This window comes from Nicotiana tomentosiformis, chromosome 11, assembly GCF_000390325.3.
Source record: "Nicotiana tomentosiformis chromosome 11, ASM39032v3, whole genome shotgun sequence".
Lineage (NCBI taxonomy): Eukaryota > Viridiplantae > Streptophyta > Magnoliopsida > Solanales > Solanaceae > Nicotiana > Nicotiana tomentosiformis.
The window spans coordinates 105070673-105098588 of NC_090822.1; the positions used below are offsets into that span (position 1 = coordinate 105070673).

The 27916-nt window shown below is 37.0% G+C and overlaps 1 protein-coding gene and 1 long non-coding RNA gene across 2 annotated transcripts; one reads left to right on the forward strand and one right to left on the reverse strand.

Moving 5' to 3' along the window:
• The first annotated feature begins 499 nt into the window (after positions 1 to 499).
• LOC138900768 (uncharacterized) lies at positions 500 to 27916 on the forward strand. The gene is made up of 2 exons (XR_011412037.1): positions 500 to 879; positions 27673 to 27916. It is a non-coding gene; the product is annotated as an uncharacterized lncRNA (long non-coding RNA).
• Positions 1133 to 4894, reverse strand: LOC104108402 (putative late blight resistance protein homolog R1A-10). Its single transcript, XM_070188322.1, has 2 exons — positions 1975 to 4894; positions 1133 to 1333 (listed from the first exon to the last, which is right to left on the reverse strand). Exons 1-2 carry the CDS (start codon positions 4652 to 4654, stop codon positions 1287 to 1289), a joined length of 2727 nt encoding a protein of 908 aa, XP_070044423.1. The 5' UTR covers positions 4655 to 4894; the 3' UTR covers positions 1133 to 1286.

Here is a 27916-nt window from a genome sequence, read left to right on the forward strand (position 1 = left end):
AAAATTAGGTGATCACAATAGCTATTCGAATAGTAGGTAGGTACTTTTGTCAGTGTTGCTAATTAAAATATTTTAAGGACTTTCATTTGAAAGAAAAAAGAGAGAAAGATGAATATATTTGAGAACCAAAAATATCGTGATATCACTATTTAGAGAAGATCCACATTCCTTATGTTTTTAAAATAATCTGGTATCTAAAATTCCTGAATTTGATTAATTCACATTCACATCGTATAAGGTCATCAAAGAGGGAATAGCTCCCCTATCAAAAGTTTTTTTTTTTTTGTTGTTAAAATTAATATGTGAATTGAACTTGAGACCTGTTTAGGATGACGAACTCGTAAGTTCTTAAAATATATTATGACTTATTTGCAATTTAAGTATTTTACAAACAAATTAAGCTTCCTTTTTCTTGATCTTTAGGAAAAGAAAATGGGTGATAACATTACTTATATGTATAAATAGACGGAAAAATGAGCAAATAGCAATTTCTTGCTATCAAACATTAGTCACTATTTTGAAAGCTTTTTGACATGAAAATAGTTTTAAATAAAAATACCTTAACGGCTCACTTCAAACTCAATGAATTATTTTTGAAGTTTCAGTTGTGAACTCCAGAAACAATTCATGGAATTTAAATTTTTATTAGTTTGAACTCCAAAAATTGTTCTCGGAGTTTAATTTTGTGCCGAAGTTTAAACTCCGGAAATTGAAAAGGAGGGTTAATTTTCACAATTTGGAATGCAGAAGCATTGAAGTTAGGGTTCCGTCGAGCCATCGGGAAAGTTCTTTTCAGAGAGCGTTGAGCGCTACCGGAGTTTGCCGTCACGTCTTAACGTTGGCTTTCCAGTTCCGTCGCCGGCGAGAGAAAGAAAACAGGTGAAGCAACCAAATTTGATTTGAATGCTCTCAATTTTCTAAAATTACCTTGACTATAAATTTTGTGCTATTTACTGCTGAAACAACTGGAATATAGAAATAATAAAATCTAGAGTTCATGACACACTTTCAGTAGTTCATATTTCACTGCTTGGAATTTGCAAACTCCATCATAGTGTGTTAAGTAGGGGTATTTTTGTTCAAACATTATTTTCAAATTAAAAAGTGACGATTGAAAATGAAAAGCAAGAAATAAAAACACAACCAAATGCATATTGAAAACGAAAAGCAAGAAATAAAAACACAACCAAATGCATAAGGATCTTAATTTCTTAACACTGTGCTCAAGAAAAATAGAAAGCTCTAAAAGAAGTGTGATGAAATATCTTTGCAACTACCTTCATCAGTCAGCTAGAGTTTCTCTTCAGTAAATGATGACATTGGCGGCAGTAAGCTATTAAAAAGAAAAGTATAAATATTAGCATCTTAACCATCAAATTACAGTTAAAAGTACAATCTTCACGCATATATTGGGATAACTATAAAAGCCAAGTCTTAATAAAAAGTTCTGGTAATAAACAAGTTCAAAGCCAATATATTTCCAGCTTTTTCTTTGTTAAATCATTCTCTATATTTGCATAAAAGTTGATGTAGGTATGACAAATGTATCAAAGTTACTGTAAGAATTCAGTGCAATTCAAATAACACAAGTGTTTTGAAATGTCAAATTAAAAAAAGGTCGTACTAATATTTCCTCAACCATATTAAAAAACTTTATTGTACTCGAATTGTCAAATTAAAGAAAAGAGAGGAGTGCAGGAGACTAAGCAATGTGCATCTAATTTTAGTGTATGAAATGGCCACAAGAGAAATGAAAGGATTAGAAAGCTTTAGTGTAGTTTGTTTAGTCAAAATATGTTCAGAAGTTTTATTATTTTAAATTTTGCCCCCTCTCCTCTCCCTTTTCTCTTCTTCCTTCAATTCAGTCAATAGCTCTTTTAACACATTAGTCATGAAGTTGATCCAACGCAGAAGAAAGAAATATTTTAACACTCACAAGAAAGCATGGTGATATGTTCTATTTGTCAATCTTACCTTGTCCACAATTGTATGTGTGGACATATGTCACTTGGCTTCCAAAAGTGGCTTCTTGCTCTTGTTCAATCTGCTGTGCTGATATGGCCAGGTGAATACAACAGTCATGTAACTCGATCAATTGAAGTGTAAAAATATTTGCAAAGTCTTGTGGGATCTGTTCTAGCTGCGGACAATGAGATATAAAGAGTCTCTCCAAGACAGGAAAATGATATTCGGTAGCCTTCCACTCTGTGAAACAAAGCATATGACATAGTGACAAGAACTTTAATCTAGGAAACCCTCCTTCGGAAGGTTTCCATGTGGTCTTAGGTTTAACTCCGCAGGCATCGTCTTCCAGTTCGAGTATCTCGAGGTTAGGCAACATGCCAACAATGTCCATAGCCTCCCAAGGAAGACATGTCCCGCCTAATGTCAACCTTCTAAGGGTTGGTGGAAAAGTGCTTTTATATTTCAAAAAAGCATCATGTGCTTTTGATCGGTACACGGAAAAGGCCGTATAATCAATTTTTCCAACTATAATTCTAAGTACCTCAATTAGAGGCAAACAGGAAATACCTATCCACAATTCATGAGCAACTCCTTTCAACACGATTTCCAAGTTCTTCAAGTTAGGCATTAATGCAAAAATTTCCTTTTGACACCATGCAGGACCAACACCAGTTATAGTTTGCAGTTTTTCTAAAACCGCATGCTTCTCTTCACCACTAGGCATAATCGGAGGACATAACCATCCTGAATTCATAAAGCGTAGAGTCCTTAACTGTGGCATCCTCCAAATGTTTAAAGGTATCTTATCTGCCCAATTCTTTCCTATTTCAATGATCAAAATTTGCAACTTTTGAAGGTTGAAAAGAGGGAGAAATTCATGGTCTCTAATGTACAAGGATAGATACCTTAGATGCACCAAATCAAATACTAAAGTTGGAATTTCACCATAAAAGTATAACTTTCTCAAGTCAAATACTCTGATCATTTTGAAATTCTTGAATCCTAAACTTTCTCTCCCCGCATGTCTGCGTGCACCTTGATAGACAATAGTGCGTATTTTCTTTTGATCACATCGATGGGAGTTTAACCAATAAAAATTGCTAATCGGGTGAACAATCATTAGACAGTCCCGTTTGGATGATCGGGAGACACGCGTGACGCTATTCCGTGGTTTACTATTTATAACAGGTAGGAAGTTCTCACTTCGAGCTTGTCTTAAGCATAACTCATGTAAGAGGTCATGGATCTTACATGTTTCCACTTCTCCCCAAAAACTCTGTTCGCTTACAAGAACTAGATTTCTGTCTATAAGTTCTTGCAAACATTTTTCAGCTATGTTCTCCAAACTTTTATTATCAGCTTGCTTTAAAAATCCCTCTGCAACCCATAGTTCCACTAATCTTCTCACATCAACCTCTTCATCTTCGGGAAAAATTCCAAAATATAGAAAACAAGCTTTTAGGTGTTGAGGTAGATAGTAGTAACTTAACACGAGGATCTTTTCACATTGTCTACCAAGATCTTCATATATTGCTGATTTTACATCATGTGCAACTTGCTCCCATCCATATACTCCATTGTTGCATTTAGATAGAAGCCCAGCAACTATAGTAATGGTCAAGGGCATTCCATGACAATTTTCTGCAACTTTCTTACCAATTTTCACTAATTCTGGAGAGAGCTCTACTTTCTCAAGAAGCTTCGATTGCAATAGTTCCCAACTTTTCTCTGAACTTAGAGAAGACATGTGATGAGGAGGCTTACCTGGAGCAGCATAACTGGCCACATTCCCGCACCTTGTGGTAAGTAGGATATGACTTCCTTTGCAATCTGGAAACCATAGACTTATATCATCCCAAGCTTTGCTGCTCCATATATCGTCGATGACAACTAGGTACCTGCGTTTCCACAGCCTCTGTTTCAATTTGCCTGCTAGCTCACCATCATCCCTTGCTTCACGGCGTACTTCTTCTGTTGATGGAATACAATGAAGAAGCTGCAGCAACATCTTTCTAACACAGTATTCCTTTGACACAGTAACCCATGCTAGAATGTCAAAATGTGATTTAATTTCTGGATCATCATAAATTTTTCTAGCAAAGGTTGTCTTGCCTATGCCCCCCATACCTGTGATTGCCATAGTTTCTCTTTCATCGGATGAGATTTTCATGAGTTTACACTTCACATCCTCCAATTCATTTTCATGTCCAACCATGTTATTGCCAAGCTGTGGAGAATGTTCTGGTAAATCAAAACTTTGGACAAGTGAACTAGTTGCCTGCAAACCACTCTTCATACTTTCAGTTAATTTTCTGGAATTGGAATCTATGGACTCAGATGCTTTTTGCAACCTCTTGCAAAACTCTTCATAAGCTTCTCTCCTAACCTTTTCATTTTGAGCCTTATAAAAATTTTCCAATACTGATTCAATTCTATATTCTGCGTCATATGCTGCATCTTTGATCTTGACTTCACAATGTTCAATTGTCTTAAGATCATTGATATTCGTCTCCAAACTTTCCAGAAACGCTTGCAGTGAACTGACGTTTTGGTGAAATGATTGAATCTGTTCTTTTACTTTTTTGTGAAGAGATTCAGTTTGCTCTTCGTGGGGAAGATTTAAACGGCAACTGGATTGCAGTAGCAGTCCAAGAGTTGACATAAGAGAGGTCACAGCAGCATAAGCCATAGCTCTCTATCTCTTTGTTTTTCCGCTGTTACTCTTAGCTTAGAGAGCAAAAGAGAGATCTGTTTAAAATGATAACCAATTTTAAAAGACTTGACTTCCAAATATAATACTCCATAGATGAGCAGGGCCAGCCCTCTTTAATTTAATTTAAAGAAATGAAATGCTCCTTTACGGTGTCCAATTGCATGATTTCCCAGATTCCAAAATCCAATCACGGTTAAAGTGGGAAACCATGTGATCCTTTTAACAGTGTCTGACCAACTGTTACCTTTTCTTTTCGTTCTTCTAGTTGGACATGTTATGCTTTTCTTTGAGGTTTTTTCTTTATAACAAAAAATATTTTGATTGTTCCTGCTAATGTTTTTAGCAGGGCAGCTCAATGCAATTGGTGGCCTATGGCCACTCGGTGTTCAATACACGTTTTGGGGCTCAAATTAATCCTGATTCGCGCGAAATAACTTTTGGACATGAATTTTACTTTGAAAAATATTGCGAACCCATTAAATTGCTTGTTTTGAAAAAACTCCCTTTGTCATAAATATTTTTCGAAAAAGTGTTTTTGGATAATAATAGTTTGTGTTAGGTCAAATGATGAGAAGTGCTTTTTGCACTATTCGATAGGCAGATTGTTTCTAATCAATTTTTTTGAATATCAAATTACGAAAAAGGATAGTAGCAAGGTTCAATTTATAAATATTTAAAAGAGAAAAATAAATTTAAATATTTATTATAAGAGAATATAATCAATTGTTTTTCCTATTTTAATTAATATAAAACATAAAGTAAAAATATATACATTAAATTTTTTAATCAGTATTACATATAATTACCCCAAAGCAATAATATTGAGTATCTAGTATAATTACTTTTTCTTTTGCACATGATTTAGATAATTAAAATACATCATTCAATATAAATTTAAAATCTACTCCATAAATAACTATTCATTGAAAATCCACCATAAATTCATAAATAAAGTTATTCATGTTATAAAATAAAAACTGTAAAGTAAAGACAAATATAGAGAGAAACTGATATATTATTCAAACTTCAAATTTATGTACATAATGAACTGAAAACTCCTCTATTTATAGAAGAAAGGAAGCAACTGCGGGGCTTTTCAGGAAGTAGCTGCAAGGCTTTTCTTTAGCTGCTTGTAAGCTGTCTGCATGAGCTGCTTGTAAGCTGTCTGCATGAGCTGCTTGCAACCTGACTGTTTAATAAGAAGCTGCTGCAAATCATTTCATTGAGCTGCTTGCAACCTGCCTGCATCAGCTGCTTGTAGATAAACTTCAATAGAGTACTAAATGGATAATCTTCAAGAAGATTATCTATAGCGGAGTAATAAATGAACATCTACAATATAATTATTTTCATAACACTCCCCCTTGGATATTCATTAAAAGGTATTGTGTCTCGTTAAAACCTTACTAGGAAAAACCCAGTGGGAAAAATCCTAGTGAAGGAAAAAGAGTACACATATTTAGTAATACGCATTTCTAGCTGCCTCATTAAAAACCTTATAAGGAAAACCCTGTGGGAAAAAACCTTAGTAAGGAAAAAAGAGTACATCGCGTATTTCACTTTCCCTGATGAAAACCTTGTTTCAAATATTTGAGTCTCCGCATTCCAATCTTGTATACCATCTTCTCAAAAGTTGAAGTTGGCAAATATTTAGTGAATAAATCTGTCGGATTGTCACTTGAACGGATTTGCTGCACATCAATGTCACCATTTTTCTGAAGATCGTGTGTGTAAAATAATTTTGGTGAAATGTGCTTCGTTCTATCTCCTTTTATAAATCCCCCCTTCAATTGGGCTATGCATGCAGCATTGTCTTCGTATAAAATTGTGGATCTTTTATCACACTCCAAACCACATTTTTCTTGAATAAAATGAATCGCTGATCTCAATCATACGCATTCCCTACTTGCTTCATGAATAGCTATTATCTCAGCATGATTTGAAAAAGTAGCAACAATTGACTGCTTTGTGGAGCGTCATGATATGACAGTACCTCCACATGTAAACACGTACCCAGTTTGAGATCGATCTTTATGGGGATCAGATAAATAACCTGCATCTGCATAACCAATAAGAGCTGCACTACCTTTGTTAGCATAAAACAAACCCATATCAAGAGTTCCATTTAAATATCGCAAAATATGCTTAATCCCATTCCAATGTCACCGAGTAGGAGAAGAGCTATATCTTGCTAGTAAATTAACAGAAATGCTATGTCAGGCCTTGTATATTTGAGTCTCCGCATTCCAATCTTGTATAGAGAGAAATATAGAGTCTCCGCGTTCTAATCTTGTATACCATCTTCTCAAAAGTTGAAGTTGGCAAATATTTAGTGAATAAATCTGTCGGATTGTCACTTGAACAGATTTGCTGCACATCAATGTCACCATTTTTCTGAAAATCGTGTGTGTAGAATAATTTTGGTGAAATGTGCTTCGTTCTATCTCCTTTTATAAATTCCCCCTTCAATTGGGCTATGCATGCAGCATTGTCTTCGTATAAAATTGTGGATCTTTTATCACACTCCAAACCACATTTTTCTTGAATAAAATGAATCACTGATCTCAATCATACGCATTCCCTACTTGCTTCATGAATAGCTATTATCTCAGCATGATTTGAAAAAGTAGCAACAATTGACTGCTTTGTGGAGCGTCATGATATGACAGTACCTCCACATGTAAACACGTACCCAGTTTGAGATCGATCTTTATGGGGATCAGATAAATAACCTGCATCTGCATAACCAACAAGATCTGCACTACCTTTGTTAGCATAAAACAAACCCATATCAAGAGTTCCATTTAAATATCGCAAAATATGCTTAATCCCATTCCAATGTCACCGAGTAGGAGAAGAGCTATATCTTGCTAGTAAATTAACAAAAATGCTATGTCAGGCCTTGTAGCATTAGCAAAATACATAAGTGCACCAATTGTACTGAGATAAGGTGTTTCAGGACCAAGGAATTCCTCATCCTCTTTTGGAGGTCGAAACGGGTCCTTATTCACTTCAAGTGATCGAACAACCATTGGTGTACTCAATGGGTGCCCTTTGTCCATGTAAAAGCGTTTTAAGACCCTTTCTGTATAGGCAGATTGATGCATAAAGATCACGTTTGCTAAATGTTCAATTTGCAATCTAAGACAAAGTTTTGTTTTTCCAAGATCTTTCATCTCAAATTCTTTCTTAAGATATTCAATTACCTTTTGGAGCTCTTCTGGAGTTCCAACAAGATTTATGTCATCAACATAAACAACAAGTATAACAAATTCTGATGTCATTTTCTTTATAAAAATACATGGACAAATAACATCATTTATGTAACCTTCTTTTAGTAAATATTCACTAAGGCGATTATACCACATGCGCCCAGATTGCTTTAAACCGTACAAAGATCTTTGTAATCTGATTGAATACATTTTCCGAGATTTCGAATATGCTTCAGGCATTTTAAATCATTCGGGGATTTTCATGTAAATCTCATTATCAAGTGACCCGTATAGATAAGTTGTAACCACATCTATCATATGTATTTCAAGTCTTTCACGCAAGGCTAAACTGATGAGATATCGAAATGTTATGGCATCCATAACTGGTGAATATGTTTCTTCATAATCGACTCCAGGTCGTTGTGAGAATCCTTGTGCGACAAGGCGAGCCTTGTATCTTTCAACTTCATTTTGGTCATTCCTTTTTCGCACAAAAACCCATTTATGACTAACTGGTTTTACACCAGCAGGTGTTTGGACTGCTGGTCCAAAGACATCTCTTTTAGCAAGTGCGTTCAATTCTGATTGAATTGCCCCTTGCTATTTTGGCCAATCAGATCTTTGTTGACATTCTTCGACAGATCGAGGTTGACAATCCTCACTATCTTGCATAATGTTAAGTGGAACATTATATGCAAAAATATTATCCACCACTATTTCAGATCGATTTAAATTAATCTCATCACCAGTAGAACTTATTAAAAGTTCCTCACTCACTTGAGTCTCGGGTTCATTGATTTCTTCAGGAATCTCAGAACTAATCAGATCTTGGGTCTCTTCAGGAGATCCCTTCATAATATCATTTTGATCATTTGTCGATTTTCTTTTTCTAGGATTTCGATCCTTAGAACCCAAAGGCCTACCACGCTTCAGGCGTGCTTTAGGTTCAATAGTTCTTATGCTAGTAGATGGTCTTGCTGGGACATCAATTCATATAGGCACATTCTCTGCAGGGATATGTGACTTAGTTATCCTTTTCAAATCAGTAAATGCGTTTGACATTTGATTTGCTATATTTTGTAAATGGATGATCTTCTGGACCTCCTGATTACATATAGGGGTACGTGGATCAAAATGAGATAATGATGAAACTTTCCACATAATTTCTCTTTTGATTTCCTTTTTCTCTCCCCCTAATTGTGGGAAATTTGTTTCATCAAATCGACAATCTGCAAATCGAGCAGTAAATAAATCTCCCGTCAATGGTTCAAGGTAGCGAATAATAGAGGGTGATTCAAACCCAATATATATTCCTAACCTTCTTTGGGGGCCCATCTTACTGCGATGTGGTGGTGCTACTAGCACATATACAACACATCCAAAAATTCGTAGATGGACAATATTTGGTTCATGACCAAAAACTAATTGTGACGGAGAATATTTATTATAATGTGTTGGTCTGAGACGGATAAGTGATGCTGCGTGCAAGATAGCATGGCCCCAAACAGTAGTGAGCAATTTTTTTCCCATAAGTAGTGGTGTTGCTATCAATTGCAGTCATTTAATAAATGACTTTGCAAGGCCATTTTGAGTATGAACATAAGCTACAGGATGTTCAACTTTTATTCCAACTGATAGACAGTAATTATCAAAAGCTTGAGATGAGAATTCTCTAGCATTATCAAGGCGAATAGCCTTTATAGGATAATCTGGGAATTGTTCCCTTAATCGAATTATTTGGGCTAATAACTTTGCAAACGCCAGGTTGCGAGATGATAGTTGGCAAACATGAGACCATCTTGAAGATGCATCTATTAGGACCATAAAATATCTAAACAGCCCACTTGGTGGGTGAATAGGTCCACATATATCCCCATGTATACGTTCTAAAAAGGTAGGGGACTCAATGCCAACCTTCATTGGTGATGGTCTAGTGATCATTTTGCCTTGATAACAAGCATCACAAGAAAATTCATCATTTGTAAGAATCTTCAGGTTCTTTAATGGATGCCCACTCGAATTTTCAGTAATTCGTCTCATCATTATTGATCCAGGATTGCCCAAACGGCCATGCCAAAGCACAAAAGTATTTGAATCAGTAAACTTCTGGTTTACGATAGAGTGTGCTTCAACTGTACTAATCTTTGAATAGTATAAGACAGAAGATAAAGTTGGTAACTTTTCTACAATGCATTTCTGGCCAGAAATATTCTTTGTAATACAAAAATATTCCACGTTCATTTCATCTATTGTCTCAACATGATACCCATTTCGGCGGATATATATAAAACTCAACAAGTTTCTTCGGGACTTGGAGGAGAATAATGCATTGTCTTTAATAAGTTTTGTTCCCTTAGACAGAAATACACTAGCTCTTCCGGAGCCTTCAATCAAACTTATATTACCAGAAATTGTAGAAACATTTGCTTTTTCCTTATGCAAATAAGAAAAGTATTTCTGATCTTTGAATATAGCATGAGTTGTTCCACTATCAATTACACAAATATCTTCATGATTGGTCTTTGATCCAAACATAATTTGAGGATTATCCATATTCTCTGATACTTTCAAAGTATTTTCTCGAGATGGCAGAGTCTCGTGCTGATAACGCGTTATAAAATAAAAACTGTAAAGTAAAGACAAGTATAGAGAGAAACTGATATATTATTCAAATTTCAAACTTATGTACATAATGAACTAAAAACTCCTCTATTTATAGAAGAAAGGAAGCAGTTGCGAGGCTTTTCTTTAGCTGCTTGTAAGTTGTCTGCATGAGCTGCTTGTAACCTGCCTGTTTAATAAGAAACTGTTGCAAATCATTTCATTGAGCTGCTTGCAACCTGCCTGCATCAGCTGCTTGTAGATAAACTTCAACAAAGTACTAAATGTATAATCTTCTTCAAGAAGATTATCTATAGCAGAGTAATAAATGAACATCCACAATATAATTATTTTCATAACAATTCATACATTATAACATTACTCAATAATTTTATTACTCAATGCCTCCATAATGATAAAAGACTTAGCCTTGCATTTTTAAAGGAATTCAGTTGAAATAGAAATAAAAGAAAATGATGGTAGAAATAAAAAAAGGAAAAAGAGCTTAAATTAATTTGAAAAATATAAATTTATTATAAGAATATATTTGTCTTAGAAAAAATTATATGCTTGGGAGAAGTTAGAATTTGTAGCATTGATACACCAAACTAATAAAGAAATAATTCTAGCTTAACTAATCTAATATTCGAAAAGTTTTATGGTGTGACTCACACAACTAACATTAGGAGCCTGTTTGGAAAGTCAGAATTGGATTTGGGTGTTTACACAGTTTGGCGTGTTTGCCTGACCAAGTAATTACTTGGTTAACATGAAATTGGGTGTAATTATACTCTCCAATTCTCAAGGAGATGTGAGAATTGGTGGAATTACACTATGTAATTACAAGGTTACTTTTTAATTTCTTTCCTTTTTTATTTTATCTTTATTTATTTTCTTTATAACTTTTTATTTCCATTAGTTTAATTTCTTTTCATTTTAAATTTTAAATTTTATTTTTACTTTTTAATTTCTTTTTTTCCAGACCCCACTATGTTGGATTATACTGGGTATGTTGTTAATTTCTTTTTTAATTTTAAAATATATTTTTCTTTGTACATTATTATTTTTTATTTCTCTACCTTTACTTCTTGGGATTTCATGTAATTTCTTGTATATTTTATTTCTTATTTGTTTTATTTTCTTTGTTTACCGTAACTGTGTTATTATTCTAGAATTTGAAATATGTTAAACTATTTATTTTTTTGGATTTTGAAATTATGTTATATTCATGGTTCCAATTTACTTGTTTTAGTAATATTGGCTTGTTATTTCACATTGCATGTTGTTCATTTTTTAGCTAGAATTGATAGATTAGTCTTGTCAAACATTTGAATAATGTTATGATATTGTATTTATAAATATTAGTTTATTTTAGCAAAAATGCATTTTATTATATTCTATACAATATTAGTTATAAATATATGATGACTAATTGATGTATATTCAAGGAAAAATATGCATCTTAAATATCAAATCTAATACCATTTATACTTATAAAAAATTATTTATAAGCATATATTTATTATATTAACATTTAAGTTTTGATAATTACTTTATTTAAAATTTAATCTAATAATGTAATCACACTTGTGAAACCAAACAATACGCTTGTAATTACACTATGAAAAACAAACAGGTCGTCGTAATTACTAAATTATGTAATTACTAGGTTGTGTCCAATTCTAATTATGGGTGACTTTCCAAACATGTCTTAGTTGTGTAATACCTCTATATATATATATGGGAATGGAAAAGATGACTTGACACCTCTCTTGTACTAGAATGGCCATTTATCTTTTTTCTCCTTTTTTGGCAATTTTTTCTTTATTCCTCTTAATTCATTCTATATATTTGTTTTTAAAAAATAAATAAAGTCTCACTCACTATATTCCATTGCCCACTAATCAATAAATCAAAAAGTCATTGTAACCGTTTAAAGTTACAAAAACTTTTAACGTTTGAATTTTATTCGTTTGAAACCAAAATCCCAAAATCATACATCATCTATAGCTTTAGACTTAAAATAATATATATTCTTTAACATGTGCACTAATAGTCATTTTTCTTTAACAAAGTGGTGCACTTTTAATCACTTCGCGCTAGTGTATTCATGAATACAACAGTAAAAAATATCTAAAATTAGGGCAGTCAAGCTGTACGCGCATGTATTCACATATATTCATGCAATGTATTCATGAATACAATAACATAAATCGTCTAAAATCAGGGCAGTTCAGCTGCACGCGCATATATTCACATGTATTCGCGCTGCTATATTCATGGGCTGGATTGACCATATACAGTACTGAGTGACTGAGCATGTCGAGTGATTGAGCATGATGAGTGAAAAGTGTGAGACAATGAGATTGAGTACTCTGAGAGTGACCAACGATGGATTTGGGGAGTTCCGCAGAAGCGCATCCACGTCCGCAGAAGCGATATCGCAGGTGCGACCGCGTTTATGTTGATTGAAATTGTTTGGAGAGCGGGCTGCATGCCACAATAGAACAACAACAACAAACCCAGCTTAATCTCATGTGTGAGGTCTGGGAGGGTAGTGTGTATGCAGCCTTACCCCTACTCTATAAAGGGAGGGAGGCGGAATTCCAGTTTTATGGCCGTAAAACGCTAAAAAATGAGAAACAGTCATGGTAGGATGGTGCCTATGGTTCCATAGGTAGTTTTTGATGGCTTGTAAAAATATTAGGTATCCGGTCCGGGGTCTCGGGCCCATGCGTAAGGCATGGGTTATAACATACAAAAATACAGGGCCATCAAAAATGACCTAAGGAACCACAATCACCTCCCCGCCATGACCGTTCCTCATTATTTTTTGGTGTTTTACGACCATAAAACTTGAATTCCGCGCGACCCTAAACACCATTAGTTTCCTTGAAATGGCAGAGTTGGCGGCAAGTACTATATATAAGTAACCTCAACAATTATGGGTTTAATTCTCACCGGAACTTGCTAACTAATAACAATGGAGTAGTTTAAATTGGCAATTGCAGTCGCAAGAAAAGCACTAAGACAGTGTCTCTACTTTCTCATGACTATGTGTTTCCACAAGTAGCATGATCTTGATTTCAACAAGAAGTAAAACACATACTAAGTACCAAGCATACCTTTTGATTAAGTAAAGAACTAGATGTATTTATGCACTTCATATTCCTACAAAAGTTCAAATTCATAAATCTTTTTTTTATAAGATCTCAAATTCATAAAACTTCTACCACATTGCAGAAACATATCCAAGAGAGTAGTATAGTCTGGAGGAATTATTATTTACTTTAGCTTATTTCATAGTCAATCAATGAGCAAGTGTATAGCCAATATTGTCTATTCCTTCAGCTAGTAATCAAGCAAATTAGCTGCTACCAAACGAATAATAATATACTGAAATTTCAAAATCTAAAAGAAGATCAAACTAGCAATAGGAAATAGAATCAGAACAAAGTTAAAAATTCGACATGCTATAGGAGAAAAAATAGTTAATGATGTGCCTTTCAAGAGGATGTGGAAGTGGCAAACAAAGTTTCTAACTGAAAAGTTTCATTCTTGTGATAGTGATAGTTAAATATGTCGATATTGAACTACAGAGAATAGAAATGTGTACACCCTTGAATCTTCATTGCATTTTCTTGTCTTTCTCCAACAAAACCAATCTGACTCACCTGATTACCCACATGGTCTCGTGAATTTATAAACTAGGGTTATGAAAATTTGGGGAAGAAATGATGTTTACCCGAAAAATGGATAGAGTTAAATTTGTACGTACTTCTAAGGATATGTGGTATAACTTAACATAAATCGTAAGGATAAATATAAATTATCAAATATGGATTGTAAAGAATGAAAAGTAACAAGGTTGGAAAGAAGATGATTTAAGGACTAAGCAAGATGAATCAATCTATGAAGCCAAAAAGAATAATCCTTCAATCTAAGAGTGTATGGTATTTTTGTTACAATGTAAGCTAAAAACTGTCTTTTACAGAAATGTAGCCATCCTCTTTATAGTGGAGGATCTTACTTTAGATATAATTAAAAATACATAGTGGAGAGCCCATGATGAATCAGTTTTTCCCTAATTCCCGCCGAGATTCTCTCCCTTAGTGTGGTTACAACGGCTATTGTCTGTGAGTTCGAGCTTGATCGGACTCGGTGCTAGTCAGTATTATTTTTAGAGCTCGATGCCGATTCGGGATCTGGTAATGACTCGGGCTCGGTTGGCCTTTGCCCCTTAAGATCGATTATGTAACATTTCATCATAGTTCGATTTGGACCCGAGCTCGATAATGAATTCGAGCTCAGTGTTTGACCTATACCTGAAATCTGTAGCTCGTTCGTACCATCTTCGGAACCCATCTCAATATTATGAAGTCTTTCTTTGGTTCATTATGATCCCATCTTGATCAATCGTACGAAGGTCGAAATTAATTTCGACCGTATACAGATAGTCCCCTCGTTTCTCGGGAAGGATGTGGTGAGAAACGATATGATTTCTCAATGGTTCGATTGGATATGCGCTGACATTTGCATCGAGCCCGACCATGACGTACGTGATAGATGTCCCGTCGGTTTAGTTTATCAGGGCATTTAATGCGTGTCAGACGGTGGTCGGCCACCGCTGATATTGAACCGCCATTGCTTCAATCTATAAATATCCCTTCCTTTTACCATTTATCACTTTTACATCTTTAAACTCTAAATTTTCTAACTTCTTTCTCACGCTTTCTGAATTCACTCGCAAAATCTGTGATTCTTCTCTGCAAAATCTTTCTTCAAAAACACCGCATCCCTGTTACCTCCTTCTCTTTTCAATCTTTAAATCCAGAAATGGCGAAAACATCAAAAACCATTCCTCAGAAAGAAAAAGCTTATTCTTCACAATCTCCCGCCGACAAAACACCGGTGGAGCCACGGCCTGAGGAGTGCATTCCTAGGGCGTATGTTCTTACCTCCGATTTTAAGGTCGACAAAGGCTCGTCGATTCCCGACCGATGTGAGCCAGTATCGAGGTATATGTATTCGATAACCGAGAGGCACCTCGAACAACTAAAGAAAGATTGCAATTGGGAGAACAAATAAATAGTAATCCCGTCTTTTGAAAAAGATATCACCACTTATGTGAAAGGGTTTTTAAGTGTGTATACTTACCCTTTTACGTTAGGTCCCCTCGATCCCGTTATTATTGATTTCTGCCGCCAATACCAAATAACCCTACGCCAGATCCATCCTTCTTTTTGGCGGATCGTCATTTTTATCCGTTACTTCGTGAACAAAATTGAGGGGATGCCTTTCACCCTCGATCATCTCATCTGATTGTACTGCCCTCGCCTCTTTCGAGGCGGATTAATAAAACTTCAGCGTCGGGCTACCAAGGTTCTGTTCTCGAGTATAGATGAGGACATGGATCGAGGCTGGATGGGCATGTTCGTTCGAGTAAAGACTTCGTACCTGATTCCAACTGAAAAGATGCCTTTTCCCGAGGAGTGGAACATGAAGCGTAAGTGTAATTCTGCCGTTATCTTCTGTTATTTTTCCTCTTCATTCCTTTTCTCACCGATATCCCCCTTCTTGTGATACAACGGTTCCTTGGATGCCCGGTGCAGTCCCCGATCTCAACAACTGGGTACAGGATCTAGATTCGACCTCCACATATGCTTGCGTTTGTGGCGTGATTTGTCCAAGGGCCGATGGGAGGCCAAAAATCATGGTGAGCCTCTTTCTTGTATCTTTGGTAGTTCGAACGAGATGCTTTCTATATGCTTAAATCAATTTTCCTGTATGTAGCTGTGGGCAAAGATGCGATTTTGAGGCCCTCATCCGTTGAAGAAGAGGCTTCAGCCTCTGATCCATATCCGGTGAAAGATAATAAGAGAAAAAGGGCCTCTGCTTCCGAAGACCCTAAACCGAAGGCGAGGATGGCTCGTAAGCCGAAGAAGAATACCATCCATTTAACCATGGAATCAGTTTTGCGTCTAAGGGATGAAGACGAGGAAGAAGAAGAAAATGATGGGTGCGTGATGGTGGCCCGAACGAAGAAAACCATCGATGCCCCTAAGGCAGCTACGTCGATAGTGATTTATAAAGTTCCGCCTCGTACTAAGGAGATATCCGAGGAAGGTTCGGGCAGAGTCCCCGAACCGTTAGAGATCGAGGATGCTTCCTACCGAAATCAACAATCAGTAGGTATATCAAAATAGACTGATACTGAAGCTCTTCAAACTGAGGAGAACGCCCCAAGCGAGTCGCTCGGGGCTATAGTAATTGGGGACTCGCCCAATCTCCCTGCTTTTTCCGAAAGGGCGATTTGGGATGCCCAAGCTTTGGGGCCCCACGAGATAAACCGATCACATTAAGGGGATGACCCCTTTTGTGATTTGTTTACTGGTGTCGAGGATGTTGTTGGCCTAGTGATGTTTCAGGCCTTGTGAAGTGCAACAAGCTCTAAATCGGGTAAGCTCTAACTCCCTTCGTTGATACCACTTTCATGTTCGCTATTCTATTCTAACTTATTTTTTTCTTTCTTCGTAGGCCGTAGTAGCTCATCGAGAAGTATGTTCTCGGTCTCGAGCCAAGCTGCGTTGATACGAGGCCGACCTTCAACGGGCCATGGAGGAGAGGAACGCCCTTAAATTCCTATTAGGGCAAAAGGAAAAGGAAATCAAAGACCTCCGAGCTGAGTCGGCCAAGGCTCACCAGGATCGGACCGATCTGTCTGAGCAGGTAATGATACTATTAAAAGCCTATGGGCTCGATATCGGAACGATGGCTAATATTTCGGTCTCACAGCTGCAACAGAAACTTGAGATGATCGGAAAACTCTGTGAGGAGGTCGATGTGATAAAGGCGGAGTCCTTGAAGTGGAAAAAAAGTATGGACCATTTTGCTGCAGAGAAAGAGGCTGCCCGAGCCCAATTATCATCGGCCGAAAACCAACTTCAGAACATGAAGGGGAAAACCGCGGTTCAAGCAAGAAGGATAGAGGAGCTCGAGGCTCGGTTGGCCTCCGAACTTGCCAAGGCCAAATCTGACGCTGAAAAAGCAAAGGCCGATGCGGATGCATTTGTGGCCGTTTATTGGGCTGATGCTGAAGCTGCTCAGGTACAAGCAAGAGAGGCAGCCGAGACCGCAAACGCTCGAGCACATTGGGTTGCTGAACTTGCTAAGTGCCGATCTCGGAGGGAGACTCTCGAGTAGATCCATGCTCGAGGTTTCGATCTCGCCGAAGAGATAAAAAAAGGCTAAAGAGCTCGAAGCTGATGCTGAAGCCTTGGCTTCCGATGATGACGATGGTGATGCTGATGATGATTTTGATGATGGGAGCAAAAGTGGGTCCGAGAGCGGGGAAGAACCCGATGGAGAAGAGACTGTCCCCGTAGATAACCAAGAATATTAGCCCTTAGTTTTCATTTTGGTTTTCTGTGTAGGGTCTTGTTCGGACATTGTAAACATTCTTGTATATATATATATAAAGATTTTTTCTTTTCCCGACTTTCCTCTGTTTTATTCTCTGCCTCATGAAGATTTTGTTTCATTCATGCCTTATGAAGACTTTCATAAGGTTTTAGACAATTCGATCGTATTTGGACCTTGTAGCTTTTATAACTGAGGGAGTGCTTGCTCGAACTCGGAATAAGGTAGCCCGTAGGCTTAGTAGTCAGGTGAGTGATTGCTCGAACTCGAACTCGAACTCGAAGTGATGTAGCCCGTAGGCTTAATGGTCGAGTGAGTATTCGCTCGAACTCGAAATAAGAGTAGCCCGTAGGCTTAGTAGTCGAGTGAGTGCTTGCTAGAACTCGAAGTGATGTAGCCCGTAGGCTTAATAATCGAGTGAGTGATTCGAACTCGAAGTAATGTAGCCCGTAGGCTTAATGATCGAGTGAGTGATTCAAACTCGAAGTAATATAGTCTGTAGGCTTAATGATCGAGTGAGTGATTCGAACTTGAAGTAATGTAGCACGTAGGCTTAATGATCGGGTGAGTATTTGCTCGAACTCGAAATAAGAGTAGCCCGCAGGCTTAGTAGTCGAGTGAGTGCTTGCTCAAAACTCGAGATGATGTGGCCCGTAGGCTTATTAGTCGAGTGAAAGATTCGAACTCGAAGTAATGTCGCCCATAGGCTTAATGGTCAAGTGATTGCTCGAACTCGAAATAAAAGTAGCCCGTAGGCTTGGTAGTCGAGTGAGTGCTTGCTCAAACTCAAAGTGATGTAGCCCGTAGGTTTAATGATCGAGTAAGTGATTCGAACTCGAAGTAATGTAGCCCGTAGGCTTAATGATCGAGTAAGTGATTGCTCGAACTCGAAGTAAGATAGTCCTTAGGCTTAATATTCGAGTGATTGATTGCTCGAACTCGAAGTATTGTAGCCCGTAGACTTTATGGTGTAAGTTTATTCATAACTCCTTTGGTAGTGGTCGGCCCTTAAGCCTATTTGAATCATGAAGCAGAACGAAAATTTTCAAAATATGAGTTATTGGTAAAGAGGTCGTTATACATATGTTCGTATTTTGTGCCAGGGCTCGAGCAAAACTATGCGGGCATGGTTCGTTTTGACCATTTGGCCCTCATACTTTTTCCCTATCGAGACCCTGTTTGATATGACTTTGGTACGAAATAACTTTCTTGTATCGAACTCGATTTATTCGATGGTAAAGCCCCCCAGTATTTGAGGTTGATTGTAAAAAAGCCTTGGATACTATTGAATTGTCCTTAGGTAGCACATAGTTGTTGTCTCGTTAAAAACCTTGTCAGAAAAACCAAGTTGGGATAAAAACCAATCTAAGGGGAAAAAAACGAGTGCAACGCGTACTTTAAAACATGAGGTTTCGATGTTTTTGGTTGAACTCCTGGAATGAGTTAGTATTGAATATATATAGACGAAAGAAGGGAGAAAATCACACCTTAATTCGAAATTAACTAAAAAATTGCCCGTGGGGTCCACGTCTCGGAATCCGGCGAAAGTCACGAAATATGAACGCCTATTCAACCACGAGTCCAACCATACTATTTTTACTAAAATCTGACATCAACTTGACCTCCAAATCTCAAATTCTCATTTTGAAATCTCTAGGCCCAAATCTTCTAATTTCACTTTAAAAACATGTAATCTATTCGAAATATTCAATGATAATCCAATATAATTGACTAACAATGATCATATGTGAATTACCTCAAGTTCTCCCGTGAATTCTCTCTGAAAAATCGCCCAAAACCATGTTGAAAATGTCCAAAATGACAAAAATGTCGGAACCCCTCTGTTTTGTAATCTGTCACGGCTTTCGCACCTGCGATGCACGTGACCGCATCTGCGGAAGGCCTCCCTCGCTTCTGCGGCTAGCTTCGCTTCTACGATCCCTCGTCTGCATCCGCTTTCCTTCGCATCTGCGGCCACTGCCCACTCTCCCTTGTCTGCTTCTGTGCTCCCACGCTCACTTTTGCGAGCTCGCACCTACGAGCCAAATTCCGCAGGTGCGATTGTATCAGTAGGTAGCAGCAAGTTTCAATTGTTCTAAGTCCAAATTTGATTCGTTAACCATTCAGAACACGCCCGAGCCCCTCGGGACCTCAACCAAATATACCAACAAGTCCTAATACATCATACGAACTTAGTCGAGTCTTCAAATCACATCCAATAATACTAAAACACGAATCACACATAGATTCAAGCCTAATGAACTTTGAAACTTTCAATTTCTACAAACGACGCCGGAACCTATCAAATCAAGTCCGATTGACCTCAAATTTTGCAGGCAAGTCATAAATGACCTAACGGAGCTATAAAAATTTTCAGAACTGGATTCCGACCCCGATATCAAAAAGTCACTTCCCGGTCAAACTTCCAAACTTGAATTCCTATTTTAGCCATTTCAAGCCTAATTTAACTACGGACATCTAAATAAAATTTCGAACACGCTTCTAAGTCTAAAATCACCATACGGAGCTGTTGGAATCATCAAAATTCTATTCCGGGGTCGTTTACACATAGGTCGACATCCATCCAACTTTTTCAACTTAAGTTTTAAACTTTGGAATTAAGTGTTCCAATTCATTTTAGAATCTCTCCGGACCTGAACCGACTACCCCGACAAGTAACATAACGGTTATAAAGCACAAAATAAGCATTAAATGGGGGAACATGACTACAACTTTTAAAACTACTGGCCGGGTCGTTACACTTCGTTTTCCTTTTGATTTCAAAAGGAGATTGGGACTTCTGATAGTTCATTCTCAATTTCTTTCTTTTTGTTTGTGTTGAGTGGGATGCTGACTTTCCTTATTTATTTTAAAATTGCAGGCAACAGTTTTTTGTGCATATTCCCCTTTTAATCTTTTTATGTGCTTGCTATTTTATGCGTTTGATTTTTCTCTTATTGGTGTTCAAAGAACAAGAGTGAATTAAAGAGGTGAGAGTACCCTTCTTATATGAAATAAGAGTAACTACTAATGCTTTCTCTGTCTTTCAATAACCTTCATAAAAAATGATTCTTATTTTATTGCCCTTCCATTTTTTTTTTTACAGTTTTATTTTAAAAAATCATACCAATAATGCTTTGTGACTCTTTAGTTACATACCATTATTGTTGGAGACGATGAAGTTTTGCACAAAACTTTCTAGGATTTTCTAATTATGAAGTACAAGTACAATACTGTACTTAAGTCTACGATATACATATGATGTCACTCGGTTCTATTTTGGGTCACCTCTATATTTTGGGCTTACTTGCTACTAGCATTCTTATGGGCTTGCTCGGCTGGTATTTGAAATTGGGTTTCACTCGCAGAAATATTGTTCTAGAATATTCCCATAGTGCACAGCACATGACACCCTGTATTTTAATTATTTCTTCCTTCCTTGTATTTATTTTACGTACAACTTTATACTAGCTAATAGGACATTGCCACTTGGCAATATATCATGTAGCCCTAAATTCATTCCTTTTGTATATAATCCTAGGTATGTACAATGACTGATTACACATTATTCTCTCATTTTGTCATGGTATCAGAGAAGGTTTGATTCTACTATCATTTTCTGCTTTCTCAGTCATAAATCAGCTTTCCTTCTTCATTTTTCTTCTTCTCTTAAGCTTGTCTGCTATGGGTTCTTCACCACAGTCGGCTGATACACTAGCTTCTGCTACTACCACCACCAATGCTCCCGCACCTGCAGTTATCAATGCATCAGGAGTGATTGACTCTACTTATCCTTATTACCTTCATCCCTCTGACTATCCAGGGATGAACCTTGTGTCCTCAACTTTTGATGGAAAAGGATATGGAGGTTGGAGAAGGGCAGTCATTATTGCCTTATCTGCAAAGAACAAGCTAGGATTTATCGATGCTACCCTGGTTGTCCCTAAGACTGATTCTGGAATCCAGTAAGCTTGGGCTAGATATAATGACACTGTACTTTCATGGATGCTCAACTCCTTATCCAAAGAGATAGCTGAGAGTGTTTTCTATTCATAAAATGCAAAGGATTTATGGAGGGACCTGGAGGACAGATTTGGTCAAGCAAATGGAGCAAAGTTGTTCCAACTACAAAAGAAATTAAGTTCAGTGGTGCAAGAAAATTCAAGTGTGTCAACTTACTTCATCAAAATGAAGAGCCTATGGGATGAACTAGATGCACTCAACACATTGTCTACTTGTGTTTGTGAGTGTGAGTGTAGAACAAAAGTCAAAAGTTTGAAAGCACACCAAGATGAGAGACTACTGCAGTTCCTAATGGGACTAAATGACATATTTATTGGGGGTAAGGAGCAACATTTTGTTGCCATCACCTTTACCTTATATTGGACAAGCATACTCTTTTGTGATTCAAGATGAGAAATAGAGGGAGATACATGCTACCCCTGCATACTCAAGTGAATCTGCCTCACTCATTGCTGTAAACCAACTAGGAAACTTCAGAAAATTTAATGAGAACAAGATGTATAAAATAAGTTTTGAATCTAAGAAAAATGCAGGAATTTGTTCCTATTGCAAGAAGCCTAGACATAGTATAGACAAGTGCTATAGGATTCATGGGTTTCCAGCAGATTTTAAGTTCACAAAGCAGAAAAGGTTTCAGGGAGGTGCCCAGGCAAATAACGCTTTCTTTTCAAATGAGGAAAGTGAACAGGGAGCAGAAAATGCAACAGAAGGTTAGAATATTTCCAAGGAGAATGTGGTTAAATTGCTGCAGCTCCTTCAACAAGTGAAAATGGGACAAAATAGTACAAGAACCTCTGATGTTGCAGCAAATGTGAGTTGTGCTGGTATAACTAATTTCTTTGACTCTTTTGCCTGTTTAATTCAAATCAATGATGATTCTTGGATATTGGATAGTGGAGCAACAAAACATATGTCTTTCAACAAACAATTGTTCACAGATTTGAAAATCTTGCCTAAACCTCTCATGGTTAAACTCCCAAACACTTACAGAGTTAAAGTCACTCATTCAGGAATTGTTTATCTTTTGCCTAATCTGATTATGCGAAATGTTCTTTACATTCCATCCTTTAAATATAATCTGTTGTCTTTGCACAAGTTCTGCAGACAACTCAAGAAATATATTTTATTCACTCCCTGTTCATGTTTCCTTCCGCAGGGCCCTTCAATGAAGAGCCCACTGGAGATTGGTAAAGAGGAAGGAGGCCTCTACATTCTCAGATTCATACATACAACAACAATGTCTAAGAGTTCATCTAAGTTTAGAAGAGTTTTCATTCTAAGAAGGAATTCTGTTTCCAATCATGGTTTGCATTCATGTTTTAGTTTTTCTGATTCAAGTGTAAAGGAAAAGTTGTGGCACTACAGATTAGGCCATATGCCCCTTAGCAATTTGAAAAGTGTTTCATCAGTTTCTATATCCAAGTTTTCTAAATTTTCCACTTCATGGGTTATTTGTCCTTTGGCAAGGCAATCCAAACTTCCTTTTCCATCTAGTTCTATTTCTACTAAGAAAGTATTTGAATTAATTCATGTGGATACATGGGAACCATACAATAGTGCTACATAAGATGAATTTAAGTATTTTCTTACAATTATTGATGATTTCAGTAGAGGGACATGGACTTATCTACTAACCAACAAATCCAATTCATTCACTATTCTAAAAGGCTTTCTAGACATGGTAAATAATGTCTTTGAATTGGGAAGTGGGAACATTCAATCAGAATTTTTTCAGTCACAAGGTATTATTCATCAAACCACTTGTGTGTCCACACCACAACAAAATGAAGTTGTGGAGAGAAAGCACAAACATCTATTAGAGACATCTAGAGCCTTGTTATACCAATCACACCTACCTATATCATACTGGGGTGACTGCCTTCTTACAATAACCTATTTGATCAATAGGTTTCCTTCAAGTGTCTTAAAGTTTAAAATTCCTTGTGAAGTTCTCTTTAAAAGCAAGCCAAATTACTCTATCCTTATATGCTTTGGGTGTTTATGTTTTGCTTCTACTCTCTCAAATCATAGAACTGAGTTTGAACCAAGGGCTACTCCTTGTGTGTTCTTAGGTTATCCTCATGAAAAGAAGGGTTACAAAGTGTTGAACCTCAAGAATTTAAAGCCCTTCATTTCTAGAGATGTTGTATTTCATGAAGAATTCTCTCCATTTGCTTCTATTAAGTCTAATTTTCTTCTGATGTTTCTTTACCCACTGCTAAAGTTAGTGTAAGTAACCAAACTCCTGAAATTTCACCCTTTGCTAGCAGACCTCACATTGAAGTTTCCCAAGAGCCTACCGAATCATCAATTGATTTCTATTCTTCTCCCATTTCTTTAATTCATCCTAGCACACCTATTTCCTATATCTCTTCTTCTAGGTTCTCTCCAGATTCTCCAGTATCATCTAGTCAATCACATACATCTGTACCTGTTTTTCCTTCTCTCAATTCTGATCCTATGATGGATATTCTTATTAGGAAGTCTACCAGACCACACACAACTCCATCTTATCTCAAGGATTATATTTGTAATGCACTCCAACTCACAAATGTTAGCAACTCTTGCTTTCTCACACCTGTTACACCTACTTGTATATCTTTCAGTGGACTATCTTCTACTAATCAACACATGCTAAACACATTGTCCAGTATACAAGAACTTATCAACTATTTACAGGCAGCACATCACCCAGGGTGACAAGAAGCAATGGACAAAGAGATTGAGGCTCTTGAACTTAATAAGACTTGGGAAGTGGTTGAATTACCACCTGGGAGGAAAGCTTTACCATGCAAGTGGGCTAATAAGGTTAAACAACATTCAAATGGCAGTGTGGAAAGACTAAAGACAAGATTGGTCATTACAGGAGACAAACAGAATAATGGCATAGACTTCAATGAAACTTTTTCATCCATGGTGAAGATGACCACAATCAGATGTATATTGGACACTGCAGTAAAGAAAGGATGCAGTCTATACCAACTAGATGTGAAAACACTTTCCTACATGGAGACCTAAATGAAGAAGTGTACATAAAATTTCCACCTTGGATTGTACCTCCTTCACCTACTCATGCATGCAAGTTAAAGAAATGGCTTTATATGCTACGACTAACATCTCGACAGTGGTATGCTAAACTTACAACTGCTTTGAACTTTAAGGGATTCACTCACTCGTTAAGTGACTATTCCTTGTTCTTTAAAAAGTTAGATTCTTCCATTTCTATAGCGGCTATCTATGTGGATGATATACTCTTGATAGGAAATGACAGTGCAGAATTACATGCATTGAAATAATTTATCAATCAAGAATTCAGAATTAAAGATCTCGGGGACTTACATTTTTTTCTAGGGATGGAAGTTATCCGAGAAACAAATGGACTCATCCTTTCTCAGCGCAAATTCACTTTAGACCTTCTCCAAGAATTTGACTCCCTCAATTTGTCACATGTTTCTTCTCCACTTGATTCATCTACTCATCTGTTCTGTCTACTCAAACAGGGGAACCAATGAAGGATCCCACCCTGTATCGCCATCTCCTTGTAAAACTTAACTACCTCACTCACACCCAGCCAGACTTGTCCTTCACGGTCCAGCACCTCAGCTAGTACATACAAGACCCAAGACAACCACACCTAGATGCAACATTCCATGTGCTTCGCTATTTGCTCAAAGATCCTGGGTTGGGCTCTTTATGTCTTCTTCCTCATCATTCAAGCTCCTAGCCTTTTGTGATTCCGATTGGGCAACCTGCCCGGACTCGCGAAAGTCGGCGAGTGGTTTTTACATTTCCCTTGGTACCTCTCCGATCTCTTGGAAATCCAAGAAGCAAACTTCAATCTCACTCAGTTCGGCCGAGGCAGAATGAAGATCTATGAGGCGAGTGGTCGCAGAGCTTACATGGTTGGTTCGTCTTTTTGAGGATATGTCAATTCCTATTTCTCTTCCAGTCACCCTTCACTCCGACAGCCAAGCAACAATTTACATGGCGAAAAACCCCGTTTTTCACGAACGGACGAAGAACGTTGAAATTGACTATCATTTTGTGCGCGAATAATATCTAGCTGGGTTGGTTTCATTATCTTTTGTTCGATCTTCTGCCCAGTTGGCAAATCTCTTCACAAAATCACTCACAAGGCATCTTCATCGTGATTTATTGGGCAAGTTGGGTGTGTTTTTTCCTCTCCAACTTGGGGGGGGGGGGGGGAGAGGATTGTTGGAGACGATGAAGTTTTGCACAAAAATGTCTAGGATTTTCTGATTTTGAAGTACAAGTACTACACTATACTTAAGTCTAGGATGGCCACTCGGTTATATTTTGGGTCACCTCTGCATTTTGTGTCTGCTTGCTACTAGCATTCTTATGGGCTTGCTCGGCTGGTATTTGGAATTGGGCTTCAATCACAATAACATTGTTCTAGAATATTCCCATAGTGCACAACACATGACACCCTGTATTTTAATTAATTTTTTCTTCCTTGTATATATTTTATGTACAACTTTATACTAGCTAATAGGATATTGGCACTTGGCAATATAACATGTACCCCTAGATTCATTCCTTTTGTATATAATCCTAGGCATGTACAGTGACTGATTACACATTATTCTCTCATTTGTCAATTATTATGCGTCTATACCTTGTATATGTACTAAGAAATTTATTAAATATCTATAAATATCATATTGTGAACCCATAAACTACTGTATATTAAGTTAAAATCGTTGTAGGAACCCATTAACATTAAATCCTAGATCCGCCTCTTGGACCAACCCTCTTTGGGATAAAAAAAATAAAGTGCATGTCGGTCCTTCACGGTGTCCAATTGCTTGACTTCCCAGATTTCGAAATCTTATCACGACTAATGTTGAAAACCATGTGGTCCTTTCAACAGTGTCTACTAACAATATCACCTTTTCTTTTCGTCTTTTTGGTTCGACAGTTGATGTTAGGCTTTTCTTTGAAGCATTTTCTTTTTCCACTAATAATAGTTTTATTTTTCCAGCTAGAGTTTTAAGTTCATTTCTATCATATACGAAGAAAAACATCCACAAATTTAAAATGTTACACTTCACTCCAATACTACCAGTCTATCTGCCGATACTTTGGTATCGTAACGTGTTAAATTTCAAAGATAAAAATTACTACTATAACTGTGGAATAGTATTTTTAAAAACAAATATATTTCTCATTGAACCAAACACACCATATTCCTACTTTTTGTACCCTAGCCTTTCATTTTCCCTACCATTCAGACGTGACAATAGCTGTGTTCTAATTTGCCTCCAATAATCCATATTTTACTTGGTGCTAATTTGAAGAGTACCTTTAACAATGCAAAATGTGGATGCAGAACAAATAGAGATCTTTGGACGTGGATGATTATTTGTACCATTTACACACCAAATTTGAGGCTAGGATTGTTATAATCATGTTGCCTCCTGGGTTGGATATTTTGAAATTGGGCAGGAGTATGGGAAGTGTTGACAGCATATGCTAGAGCTTAATTGTTACTGTCAACCATGGTCATAGGTGTAGTGTGTTGTGAATGTGTGACTTGTTGGGTCCTTGAAGAGGAAGTGTTTGGTTGATTGACTTGAGGGCAAGCAACATTTAAGTGTGGGGTGTTGATGCCGTGCTATAATTTTATATATTTTGACGTTATTTACCCTACTTGCTTGTTGTTTGAATGCTAATTTGTGCGACAATTGTGCTTAATAGAGCTTATTTCACGTGTAGGAATGCTTGGACATAAATTGGAGAAAAATTGCACGGAAGGATACCTTAGAGCTAAAAAAAATGGAGCACTAAAGAAGAAGTGCAAGGCAACGAAACAACAATGCCATAGACAGTGTAAGACATTGTCCATGGCACTGTCATTGGAGCCCCAGACATTTACTACTTTTGTGCAACCAGACCTAACATATGCATCGAAATTACTATATTGAATTATCAATAATAGTCGTGGCGGAGGGTAAGTATA